The 13,862-nt window shown below is 36.6% G+C and overlaps 1 protein-coding gene across 7 annotated transcripts in view; it reads left to right on the top strand.

Moving 5' to 3' along the window:
* LOC120430797 (protein kinase 4-like) overlaps positions 1-13,862 on the top strand; it is an 85,911-nt gene that overhangs the window by 32,066 nt on the left and 39,983 nt on the right. Inside the window, exon 1 of one of the 7 annotated variants that reach the window (XM_039595917.2) lies at positions 11,204-11,365. The exons of the other annotated variants lie outside the window; for them this stretch is intronic. Coding sequence (XP_039451851.1) covers positions 11,306-11,365 — 60 coding nt within the window. The 5' untranslated portion in view covers positions 11,204-11,305. Of the gene's footprint in view, positions 1-11,203; positions 11,366-13,862 lie in introns of those variants that run through there. 7 annotated transcript variants of the gene reach the window in all.

Below are 13,862 nucleotides of genomic sequence, written 5' to 3'. Positions count from 1 at the left end.
CCCAATGAGGTGGTGCATATTGCCCCGCATGATTGTTTGGAATGAATTAAAAATATTTTTAGAAATATTCATTTTTAAACAATTTTGAGGGTTTTTCAAGAGTTTTTGCACATGGGTGACGAAGAATAATAGTTGTTTTAGAACATCTAACAAAATTCTTCCACAGAATTGATGTTTTGGTTAAGAAATCACATTTTCTCTTAGGGGGTGCATATTACCCCCTCTCCCCCTAACAAAACGGGTCAATTTTGCGGGCATTTCAGGGCATGATACCCTACACGGAGAAAAAAGAGTTCCCAAAATCGTGAACAAGCGTTCATGGCAATGGGAACCACCGTTTTTCAAAATCGTACCATGGGATTTGAACACTTTGTTCGAGGTTCCCATTTTCATGAACGCTTGTTCACGATTTTGGGAACTCTTTTTTCTCCGTGTAGGTGTATGTTTTGGGGTCTCAAAACTGACAAAAACTAAAACGCACCGCTTTTACGGGTTAAATCCCATTTAAAATTCAAAGTCAAATCATGCTCATATTTGGAATTCGGGCTCAGTACTCCTGGGGAATGATGCCTTGAAATACCCGCAAAATTGACCCGTTTAGTTACATCCTAATATATATAAAGCGATTCCATTTGAATAGAGGCAAAACCGAAAAAAGATTTCTCCGATAAGGCTGAAAATTTTTCTAGGGGCTCCTTGGCCGAAATAATTAGACAGCAATTCCCCACGAAAACAGCATGATTCGAAAAAAAGTTCTCCGATCGGGCTCAAAATTTTTCTGGGGTATCCTTGGCCGAAATAATTAGACCCGTATTTTTTTGTTTGGCCATTAGGGTGACCTACGCCGTGTTAGGGTGGTCCGAAAAATGGCAATTTTCGTCGATTTTCGCAAAAACCACTTTTTTCAAAAAATCATATCTCCGCGCCATTTCATCCGATTTTAGCTGTCCTAGACGCAAAAGAAAGGTGATTAGTTTGGCTATTTGGGAAAAATAGTAAGAAGTTTCGAAAATCTAGCTTAACATTTGAAAAGGTCATATGAAAACTTAAAATGCTGTTTTGAAGGTCTCGGGACCAAAGAGCCTATGTCTGAAAATATTTTTATCGGATTCCTCGGAAAATTTCACATAACATATTAAAAAATGGTGAAGTTATGTTTTCGATACTCTGAGATACGATTTTTTGAAAATAAAAACTGTGTTTTTCGACGCGCCACGCGCAAAAATTGGAAAATGACGAAAACGTGGAAAAATCGACTTGTTTTCACTAAAACTGCGATAACTTTAAAATTTCAGTGATGACCTATAGATGTTATGGTACCAAAAGTTGCGTCTTTTAATTACGAAAATTTTAGTACCCTAACATGTATAGGTCATCGCTGAAATTTTAAAGTTATCGCAGTTTTAGTGAAAAAAGTCGATTTTTTTCCCGTTTTCGTCATTTTCCAATTTTTGCGCGTGGCGCGTCGAAAAACACAGTTTTTTATTTTCAAAAAATCGTATCTCAGAGTATCGAAAACATAACTTCACCATTTTTTAATATGTTATGTGAAATTTTCCGAGGAATCCGATAAAAATATTTTCAGACATAGGCTCTTTGGTCCCGAGACCTTCAAAACAGCATTTTAAGTTTTCATATGACCTTTTCAAATGTTAAGCTAGATTTTCGAAACTTCTTACTATTTTTCCCAAATAGCCAAACTAATCACCTTTCTTTTGCGTCTAGGACAGCTAAAATCGGATGAAATGGCGCGGAGATAAGATTTTTTGAAAAAAGTAGTTTTTGCGAAAATCGATGAAAATTGCCATTTTTCGGACCACCCTAACACGGCGTAGGTCACCAAAATGGCCAAACAAAAAAATACGGGTCTAATTATTTCGGCCAAGGATCCCCCAGAAAAATTTTGAGCCATTTTTCAAAAATTCATAACTCCGCACCATTTCAACCGAGTTTACTTGTCTTGGACGCAAATGAAAGATGATTAGTTTGCCTTTTAAGAAAAAAAAATTTAAAATCCGTAAAAAACAGCCAAACATTTGAAAGAGTCGTATGGCGTTATGACGGTGTCTGTGCCAAAAAGCCTATGTCTGAAAATATTTTTATCGGATTCCTCGGACAATTTTACATAACATATGTAGGGGAGTGTGGGGTAATTTGGACACCATAAGGAAATTGCTCTGCCACGGGCTGTATGGATATTTTAATTTTAAAGGAATGTGGATGACACCAGAGGATAATAGAGACCATATTTGATGGGAAAATGTCATTCATTTCGATAAATTTTTATGAAAAACCCATTTTTACCGCAAAAATTAAAAGTTGTCCAAATTACCCTCACATTTTTGTGTGGGGGTAATATGAACACCCCTATGGGGTAATTTGGACATGCCTTGTGGGGTAATTTGGACATGCCTTGTGGGGTAATATGGACATACCTTGTGGGGTAATATGGACACCTTTTGTGGGGTAATTTGGACACATGTTGAAGAATAAGTTTAACATTTGATTTTTTGAGCATGTTTTTGTAATTGTTTTATATTTTGATGTGTTTATTTTGCTCACAATATTTCATCAAAGGTTTAAATAATAATTTTGTGATAAAACTATAATTCAATAGGAAGATAACAAATTGTTCAGTGTTGTATACATAATTCAATCATTAATTCTGAAATGATTTAAACATTGCTTCTGGATTAGGCACAAGTATAGTTTTTAGTGATTAAGGTATTGTTTAGATTTATATAAATCAATCTTTATATAAAACTAATTAACCTGAAACCATCATTTTTTTTAATTTTACATGTAGCCCTTCAAATTTTAATATTTTTGTAAACCAGCATAGAAATTAGAAATGTCACAGAAATTGACTAAAAGCAAAATGTGCAGTAATCAAATTTCATCCATTTGAATATTGCAATAAATTTATCTAAATAAAAAAATAGGGGTTTTGTAAAAGTTCTGATTGCTCACATTCCTTTTTGAGTGTTTTGACATTTTAAATCCCTCTAAATCCCTTTAAGAACTCAACCAACCATGAAAGTTATTTTTTACCTGACAGGTAGACTTTCAGGTATGTCCAAATTACCCCACAAGCCATGTCCAAATTACCCCCATAGCATGTTCTATCATAAATTGCAATTTTTGATGATAAAAATTGATAAAATGCACAATTTTTATACGTACATAGCTTAGACATCATCCAAGCAACCCCCTTAAACAAAAATGTCCACTTTTTTGCCATATAACCTCTGCAAAACCTTATTTCCTCAAATATTAGAACTTAAGGCAGTGCCAACCGGCCTTTGGAAACTTTCACATACTATACCAAAACTACTTAACCTATTCCAACTTTTTTGATTTGTCCATACTCCTAGGCCATTACTAGTACTAGCCTTATCACTTAAATTGCCGTTTTCACTTTATATCCGAAGAAAACGTGATTTTTTAAGGGGTGTCCAAATTACCCCCACTGTCCATATTACCCCAAACTCCCCTAGAGTTTTTTTTTGAAAAGGTGCTATAAACATACGAAAGACAATAGTTTATAGGACCTTTTAAAAAAAAACTCTGGATATGTGCAATTCTCTCAGATTTCTGTCATTCGATTTTTTTTTGTATTTTTTAATCTGGCTAAAACTTTTTTGGTGCCTTCGGTATGCCCAAAGAAGCCATTTTGCATCATTAGTTTGTCCATATAATTTTCCATACAAATTTGACAGCTGTACATTAGGTTGAATTTGGGACTTTTTCTCAAAACCTCGCTCCACAAGCCGAATATTGTTCCTTGAGCTATTATAGGACTCTGGGCCAAATATGAGCAAAATCAATCAATTGATCAATTCGTCTTCGGCAAAAAAATTTGGTGATTTTTAATTTAACTTTTTGTCACTAAAACCTTATTTGCAAAAAAAAAAAAATATGTTTTTTTTATGCCAACATTTTAGAAATTTCCAAGTTGTCTTACTAATCTAATCTAATCTAACCCTATCGCAGCCAGTCTTTCGAGGGCATCCTGAAAAATACCTTAGGTTGATTAATGCCTAGCACTCTTCTTGTCATTATTAACATTTGCAGTGCCCCATTGCATTAGATTGCATTGAAACATCACAAACGTTAAAGCGGCCAGGCCAATTGCGTAAGTTCTAGGCGTCCGCAAAGAAGATTCGTTGAAGTGGATTGAGTTTGGGCACAAAAGTTCGAACTACAATACATTTCTGAATCTACAGGGGTGGAAGAAACGTGGGGATCCCCCGCTCACGTTCCTGTTTGTTTGGGCAATTATTCGTTGGGAGCACCATGCTAAGAAGTGACCCTCTTGGAACATCGTATTTCACAAATGCCTTGGACCTAGGGGTTAATCACTTCGAGTATACTGCATACGAGTATCATACGCACATAATATTCTCATTGTCTGCATGCCGTATTGACGATATAGACCCCATATTCGTCGCATATGAGGTTATATCTACCCAAATATCAGCGTGAATATCATACGCGCATAATACTCGCGCAGTATTCCCAGGTTGCCTACCGTATCGACTCCAATATTGGCTTCATATTGGTGCAGTATCAGAAGTGAATTGCCCTTTGCCCTGGACACTATCTGCCGTGGTTACAGCGCCACAACTCGCTCACATTTTAGAAATTTCCAAGTTGTGCAAAAAATCTTTGACCGAGTTATGAATTTTTGAATCAATACAATTTTTTTTTTCTAATTTATCGATGTAAAATCAAATTTGCAATCAAAAAGTACTCTAGTGAAAATTGTCTATATTTTGCTTTTTTGAACTTTGTTGATGCGACCCTTAGTTGCTGAGATAAAAAAAGCAAAGCAATCCACTTTAACGACCCCCGGGTCTTTTGTGGGCTCTGTTGCAAGTTTCTACTCATTTCTAGGCGTCCGAAGGTTATGTGTGGTGAGTCACTCAAAACCTCTTTTACGCTAATGGACCGACGTTTTACTTCCCCATCCGATAGAAGGCGTGATCAGGCAAATCTCGTCTCGAAAAATGCCACCGGGTCCGTCTGGGATTGAACCCAGGCCATAAGATATATCCATAAAAAAGCAAAGCAATCCACTTTAACAACCCCCGAGTCTTTTGTGGTCTTTGTTGCAAGTTTCTGCTCATTTCTAGGCGTCCGAAGGTTATGTGTTGTGAGTCACTTAAAACCTCTTTTACGCTAATGGTCGACGTATTACTTCCCCATCCGCTAGAAGGATTGCCATGCAAAGGTTTAAAAACAACAAAAAAATGATGTTTCCTAAAGTCTTACCCAAACAACCCACCATTTTCTAACGTCGATATCTCAGCAACTAATGGTGAAATTTGAACACTTTGTTCGAGGTTCCCATTTCCATGAACGCTTGTTCACGATTTTGGGAACTCTTTTTTCTCCGTGTAGTGTGCGTGAGTTCGAGCTTAGATAACTCTATTGAGCTTAGTTCACTAACACTTCTCTTCACTACAACCTGCATTCCGTCGTACTGGGTCGGCTTCATGTGTGCGTCACAAACATGTTATATACGACCAAACCAACACATGCTCAGCTATAACTTAACCCTCTACTGCCCTTTTTTTTGGATTTTTTTTTCTTTTGTTTTTTGTAGAACAAAAGTTGCTCAAAATGACCTCCTACATTTTGAGCAACTTTTGTTCTACAAAAAACATAACTTCTCTTGTTTTATGTTTTTCTTCTTTCATTTTTAGTATTTTAATTTGCATTTATCTTGTTCAGTTTATGTTTTTTTTTTGTAGATTTTGGCCTATTCTACCACCTCCTATCATTACATTTTGCCTATCTAAATTTTTTCATGTTTTTACAGTCACTTTTTCAATTTGTTGCTTGTTTTTCACATTTTCTGCTATAAAATGGCACCATTATCATTTAAATTGTAAAAAATGCATAGAGGCATAGTCTGGGCATTAGAAAAATACCCCCAAAAAAAAAAATACATTTTTTAAAAACATCAGCAAAGTCACATAAAACAAGTGAAAATTCCAACCCATAAATTTTCTAAAATTTTAAGAGTTCTTTTTTTCAATGCTTTTTAAAGATCATAAATAAGTTGAAAATGGATTTTTGGCGATTTTTTTAAATCGAAGTCCGTCTAAAGGCCGGGGGTTGTAGAGGGTTAAATTTGCTTCAGGCAAAAAATTGATCATGGCAAATTTGTGTAATTTTCCTGAAATTTTGATTTACTGGTACTTGTATTTCGCCATCCATTTAGCCATCAGTTCACTCGGGCCATCCATAAACCACGTATCGAGAACTTAAAAAGAGAGATGTGAGCCGGTAACATGGAATGAAACTTGGCAGCTGTCATAGAAAACTTCACAGCAGCTTGACAGAAAGTTTGACTCCATGTTGCACTCGATTTTACACCCAAAGTTAAAGAACGAGGGGATAGTTCTCACGAAAAGAAACGTGAGGAAAGTGCTATTTTGCGAGAGTATAGTCCTCTCGCGTGTTCATTCGTTCATTGGAACAGTTCATCCTATTGAGTGGCTTATATGGACAAATGACCGCCACTTTGTCACCGATCCATGGTGGCCTATACGGCAAAGGCACGGTTCAATATGCCGAAGGTCTTGGGATCGAGTCTCGGTACCGGTACTTTTTTTTTATAGATGATTTTTTTTGAAGATGAACCATGAGTAAAGTAATCTCGGTAATTTCGGGATTTATCCTCTCCGTCCGCACACAATACCATTTTACTACCGAATCGTGCTCTTTATCCTCTCGTATGCCGATGCCCAGTTCTGGGTGTAGATATCGTCGCTTGTTTGCTATCTCGTGACGAGTCAGCTGTAAATATATAGGACGTGTAAACGGTAGCACACAAATTACTGTACTTTTTTCTAACTTGTCATTTATTCTGCTTACGTACAAATGCAAAAAATCAGAAACATTAGTTGTAATTTTAACTTTTTGCATTTTTCCCAAAACCACAAACTCTAAAGGCTGCTCCCAATGAAGCCATTTCAAGCACAGAAAACAATCCACCTTCTCTACCCAATTGGTTTTGGCGAGCGAAATCAAGAGCAAAAAAACTGATATGCTTTGAAAAACTATTTCATATACTTTTTTCTCAGCACACCAAAACTCTTCGGTACCATTTGTGCTATCTCTCTTGCCTCCTCAAAATGCTACGACGACGACGATACCCACATAGCACGGGAACAGCGGCAGCGGCACGACCAATGGTACTCCGTCGAGACGGGGCGAAGAGTTCCTTCTCCGAACCCGTATATCCTTTTATACACTAAGGCGTTTATGATGATGGTGTATTTTTTCCTTGTGTTTTTTTTCAACTTGCTCCTTCTCTCTCTTTTCTTCTTTCGGGAAGAGGGAGTTATGTAAAAAAAAATGAAATAAAAATCAAGGGGTGGCACTAATCAATACACCAACACAACGTGACGTTGCGGCTCTGTAGGTGAAAAAAAGAGATCTCGTTTCGAACCAGATCCCAAGCGCTCCTCCATGGTCATGTACATTAAGAGCTTCAATTCGTCGTATTTTTTAAGCAAGCTATCATACTGGATGTATGTGCTACTGCTACTGCCGATGGCTCGCTTCAGTGACAAGAACACGCCAACGGAAAAGGGAAGAGGCCAAAGAAAGAGAAAGAGTGTGTGTGTGTGTTTTTTGGTGTGTGCGCTCCTTAAATTGCTGTGCTGTGCTGAGTTGTGCTGGTTCAAGTCGATAGATGCTTCTGCTGGCTACTGGAGGTTCAAGGCCGGTGAGCTTGGAAGAAATAGTTCTATCAGTGTATTGTGGAACCACTGTGGTCCAGCCATCGGAGTTGCTTTTCATCTAAAGCCAAAAACACGACGACCACCACTACGATCGGTTTCTAAGCAATATATTGTCGCTCCTATATAGTTTTACCTGGGTAGTTAAGAAGCCTGAAACAACCTTTTTCTTCGATCACAGAACGACTTCAATTGTTGTCTGTATCCGGAAAAAAAACAAATAAAAAAGGCTTCTTATAACAGGAACCTTAACGATGAATAACTGGTAGAGGTCATTTTGAAATATTGATTTGTTTTCAAATTGCATTTTTTTTAAATAAATAAAAAAATTTAGAGTTTTTTTTTATTAGGTCCTATAAACATATGAAAAACAATAGTTTATTGGTCCTTTTTAAAAAAAAACTAATGATCATCCGAATCAACTCATGCCTATAACAAAATTGGTGTTTCAAAATTAAACAAGTAGACAATATTGCCATCCCAGAGAAAAATGTCACAAGCTAACCATTGAGTTTCTTACCATATTCCGGACAATTTTCTCTGTAGGGGCAGGGGGGGGGGAGTTTTTTCGACTAGCTTCCAAGGGTGCGGGGCAAAATGGGCCACCTTAGAAAACAAACCATTTCGTCTTATACAACGTTGAAGGGTGATAAGAAGTGACTTAAGTAACCTTTCCATCATAGTTTTCATGAACTTTTATCACTTTTATAAAAATAAAAATAGTCACTTAACAAAACAAACATTTTTGAAAATAGCGTTAGTATGTTGTAATAACACATTATTTAAAAAAAGCATCAAAACTTTAAAAAAATCAACTAGTGTTGCATTAAACGTAATACATTTAATCAAAATTTCATAACTTTTGATTGTTTTTATAAGGCAGGATAAGGGTGGCCCATTCTGCCTCCAGTGAATTTTAATTTAACACTTCCACCACCAAGCCTCTAAATGATTTGAAAGTTCCGTTGTTGTTTTTTACCTTGGTAGTAACATCTAGTAACATTCTAAACATTGAACAAACTTTTTCAAATAATCTAACTTTTGAGAAAGCTTATTTAAGAACCACGAAATAAACAACATTTGCGTGGTTTTGTCAATAAATTTACATTTTTGCTCATAATTCGAAAAATAAAATGAATTCAAGCGTCGTCGTGTTATTTGACGTCTTTTATAAGACCCTTATAGTTGGTCTAAATTTATGCTGAAGCCCAAATCCAAGGGCGGTCCATTCTGCCCCCCCCCCCCCTGCCCCTATCGGCTATAAATAGCCTAACGGACTTCTTTCAATAAGATTTAAACAAAAAAACTGTCAGATTCAACGTCCATCAGTTGGCGTCCGTGTCAGGTCGATGATCGAACCGGAAAAGGTCTTTAGGTTTTTTTTCTGATATGGCGCCTGTGTATTATGTCAAACCCTGAAGTGAGGCACATTGAAATGAATATATAGTTTAGCATAATACATAGTACACAGAAAAAACTAATGGTAATATTCATCAGGAAATTTTGTGAAAAAATTATTGATTTTACCCCAGTTTTTGATGAATATTCATCAGGTTCTAATCTAATCTAATCTAATCTAACACAAACGTAGCCAGTCCGATGAAAGCATGCTGGAAAGTCTTGTGATTAGATTACGCCGCAAGCACTTTTCTTGTCAATATTAATAATTGCAGTGCATCCGAGAACACCCGAAAATGTATAACAAAAATTAAAGCGGCCAGCCCTACTACGTTGTGTTTACCGCAGAGAGGATTCTGAGAACGGATCACATTTCAGAGAATCTACAGGGGAGGAAGGATGCGTGGACATACCGTACCAAACGCTCCGATTTATGATAGCATGTTGTGTATGGTGTGTCTAGTGTGCGGTTATACAATAATATATAATACAAATATAATATAAAATAGAATATAATGTAATTGGAAAGTCCTCACCAAGTTCCTTGATGGTGCTGCTTTTCCTATTTGAGTCATTCCTCTCTAGACTCAAAGATGAGATGAAGTGACTTTTGCAGTGCTATCTTGCGTCACCGAAAAATCAGCGCAACAGCTACACCCTTCGATCACGCTAATTTCGCTATTTTTCACGCTTTTCAACCCGTTTTGTATACACCGTCGTCCAATCAACCAAACAAAATTTCCAAGACTTATTACACTCATCTCCCCTAAACAGCAGAAGTCTGCCACGAATACAAAAAAGTCTGCAAATCGACAGAAAACACACTGGTCAAAGTGACGCTTGTGACGTTCGTTCGTTTTGACATTTTGGCTCTTTTTTCCGCACACGTTCCCAGAATCACGATGGGACGGGAAAAATACGAAACCGAATGATCGGTGCAGTACAAAAACTAAGAACACAGTTGGGCACATTCTAAACAACAACGAAACGCCTTATTTTAACTCATGCAAATTTCCAGCCTGCGGTGTCATCGTCCAACCAAACATGCACTCAATGAGTGCCATTCTCAGCTGTTCGCTCTTGCCCAGAGACACCAACACACTATCCGCTCTCACTCTCTTCTTTAACCTCTTCGAAACGTCAAACACCACGAGCATCATCGAAAACAATTTTATCAAAAATCACTATAAAATCACTTTTTTTCAACTAAACTTTATCATCTCTGCATAGATGACATCGTCATGAATCGAATGACACTAGTTTGGCTTGGGTAAAACTTAATTTTCAACCAAATAAACGCGATTTTTTCCCGAACAACGCGACGACGTGTAGTGCACGTTCGACTTCTCGTGAAAAAAAAAAAAAAAAAAAAAAAAAAAAAAAAATATAAATTTGATGAATATTCATCAGGTTCGCATTTTTATGTAATATTACTCAAAAAAGATGTAATATTAAACCTACCAAATTTTCAGCATTCCAAAATTCCACTTTTTTTCTGTGTATCCACAAAAAAAAAATCTAAATTCTTCGCTCTACAGCATTGGGGCAAAATGCACTGCAACAACGGAGCAAAATGCACCGGGTAAAAGCAGTTTTCACTAGACAATCACACCACTAGATGACACCGCTGTTTTTACAAAGGAGCATCACAGCGGTGCATTTTGCCCCGACCACGCTTATGACATAAAATTCAATTAAAAATACATTTTTAATGTTTTTGGACTCATCTATTTTTAGAATAATGAAGATTGTGATAAAAACTATATAAACAAACACTTACAATATCAATAAATGCTTTTCATATTGTCCAAAAATCATATTGGAAGTTCAATAAAAATTAGATCAAAACACAACATTTTAAAGTTTTGCAAATAATATTGGCTGTTTTAATCCTACCATGTTCAAACTATTCCAGCATAGTTTTACAATGTTAAGCTTCCAATTTCTATGATTTTTTCCCCGGAAAATTCATCCTAATATCGAGAAATGCTGGGGGTGCATTTTGCCCCGGGGGTGCATATTACCCCCTCTCCCCCTACTGGCGCATATAATAAAATGGTTAAGCACTCCCCTTCCCCAAATCACTGGAAATTTGTAGCGGGTGAAGGGACACTTCGCATAGACGCCCTTGCTCTCATCACGCCACTAAAGGTATGAAGCGCCCAGAAATTAATAAGCACGACCCTTCAGCCGAACCATCAGAAGAGAAGCAGGTAATCCACAACTCACAGCGAACGACAAAGGGAACACCCTACCGCGTATAGCAGGGGTGCTCAAAGTTTTTGAATGGCAGGCCAAATTTAGAACTCACATGAGCTTGCGGGATAAATGCGAAAAATTACGTTTTAACAACCGTCGTGGCGTCCGACACTTAATTGTTTTTTTTTGTTCAAAACAAATCAAAATTTCACATTTTTCAGTAAAGAGCATTAAAAGGACGTGCAGATGAACAACTCAAAATATTATTGAATTTGATAATTCGTAAATTGATCGAGAATCGATCGAAAACGGCTTTACACTTCGCGCTTAGAACCTTATGAAAACTAACCCGTGATTCATCAGCAGATTTTTTTAATTTTATGTGTTTTACAATATTTTCGAGGACAAAAAAATGATATTTTTACACAAGTTTTGTTCAAAAAAGCTTCGAATTAATTGGTTTAAATTTATTAAAATCAATAAAACCAAAAAATGGCCAACACAAAATATCCATAAGATTTGCATTGCAATTGGCATACCGTCAGTGGGGGTGACTATGGGTCAAAAAACGATACACCTCTCGAAATTTCTTAATAACAAAAACAATTTAAATAACATCAAAAATCTTTCAACGTTGATTTGTTCTTAGATAGTTTACTATTATTTTCCCAAAATATGGTGGATTTTGATGAATACTACCTTAAATGCCAATAGTTTAATTTAATTTAATTTGTAATTTATTGGAAATGATAGCCTGTTAGTATTACACTTTTTATCAGGTTAAGGAAGGACGTTGTGATGATTACTTTAGATCCAAAATAAACGAAACAAATTAACACCTAGATCTAGTTTTGTAAATGACTTCTCAATGAACTTTTGAATGCTGATAAAGTTGGTTTGACCTTAACTTCTGTTGGTAGATTGTTCCAGCTTGAGATCCCAGCAATTAGCACACTTTTCCCACTTGACGTCGTGTGCTGCGGGATAATCAGCGATCGCGTTAGTTTGAAAATTGACCCAATCTCACCCCTTTGAGGGGGTGACATTGGGTCAAATGAAACTAAAATGATGCTCAAATACAACGATATGGTAAAAACAAGTCATCCAACAGCGTTTCTTGTTCGAGGGAATCGTATTGACACGCTACAATGTTTGAAGTGGAGATTTTCAAACATTTGGGTAGTTTTCGAGCAATTCTAACAAAAATATTAGACAAATGATTTTTCGAGAGGTCATTTTTGGCCAAAAACGTACCCCAACTTTAGACATCTGCCAAAATAACAGGATTTGTTCTAGGAACGAGATTTTTTCAGCGGAGTCATCATAAGAGGGGGGTATAGGGGACACACAACCCCTTTAACAGAATTCAGTTTCATTGAGAATAACCTTAGAAATGGTAAAATCCGTAAAAATCACTTTGACTCAATCTCACCCCCCAGACCCAATGTCACCCCCACTGACGGTACCTCAATAAACATTGAAATCTGAAATAAAATATTTTAAGAAGGGGTTTGTATAAAATGTATAATTTTATTTTTAAACAAGGTATAATATAATGATAAATCGTTGCAAAAAGATTTTTCAACAAGTATTCCTCTGATTTCAATAAAAAATAAATATTTTCTGCCTGAATAAGACTTTAATCAATTAGTCCATTTCATTTCCATTAATCCTAATTTCATGAGTTCGTATCCCGAGGTGAAAATTTTCTAAGTGCAAAATAAGTTTTTCACCCAGCTCCTGAGAGATTACTATGGAATACCTGTTTTTGCTATTTTTACAGTTTCCTACTTTAGTCAAATTTGAATGTTTTATAACTCATTTCCAAAAATCTTTGATGAAAATTTTGATGAAATAACAATTTTCAATCACATTCAAACTTTCGGATAAAAGCATGGAAATGCTTAAACTAAAACTATTTTTTTAAGAATTATAAAATCAATTAACAGATGGGTCAAAGGGCCATTTTACATGATCTTTCAAAAAAGGTCCGCGGGCCACAAAAAAATCACCTCGCCGGCCACGTTTGGCCCGCGGGCCATACTTTGGTCACCCCTGGCGTATACACCCAAAGGAAAAATATATCTCAAAATCTGCAACATTGGATTTGCTGCAGAAAATGTCATATTTTATAACATTTTTTGCAGCAAGCCCGTAGATCATTTTTGCCCGCGTGTAAAAATTTCAGCGATCTGCAGTTCTCACCAACACATGTAATGCTGGCCCGTCCCCGAGCAACACTCCAAAGAGAAGCATATGTTGGTGCTCTTTCACTCAATTTTCATCAAGCGTCCATGGCGCGGTGGTAGCGTGTCGGATCAATAACCAAGAAGTTGATGGTTCAATCCTCGTTCTGTTAAGGGTTTTTTTTGTGAAATACAACCAAAAAGCCGTCGGTAATGTCGATAATTGTCGGTAACGGGCAAAAATGTCATACTCCTATATCGCAAAAAATGCATGAGGACAGATTTCATGCAGATTCTGATATACTTTCATGCCGCCATGCATCAC

The sequence above is a fragment of the Culex pipiens genome, unplaced genomic scaffold (genome assembly GCF_016801865.2).
Source record: "Culex pipiens pallens isolate TS unplaced genomic scaffold, TS_CPP_V2 Cpp_Un0003, whole genome shotgun sequence".
Lineage (NCBI taxonomy): Eukaryota > Metazoa > Arthropoda > Insecta > Diptera > Culicidae > Culex > Culex pipiens.
Note: the sequence above shows the minus strand (reverse complement) of the source record. Positions and strands in the feature narration are given on the sequence as shown.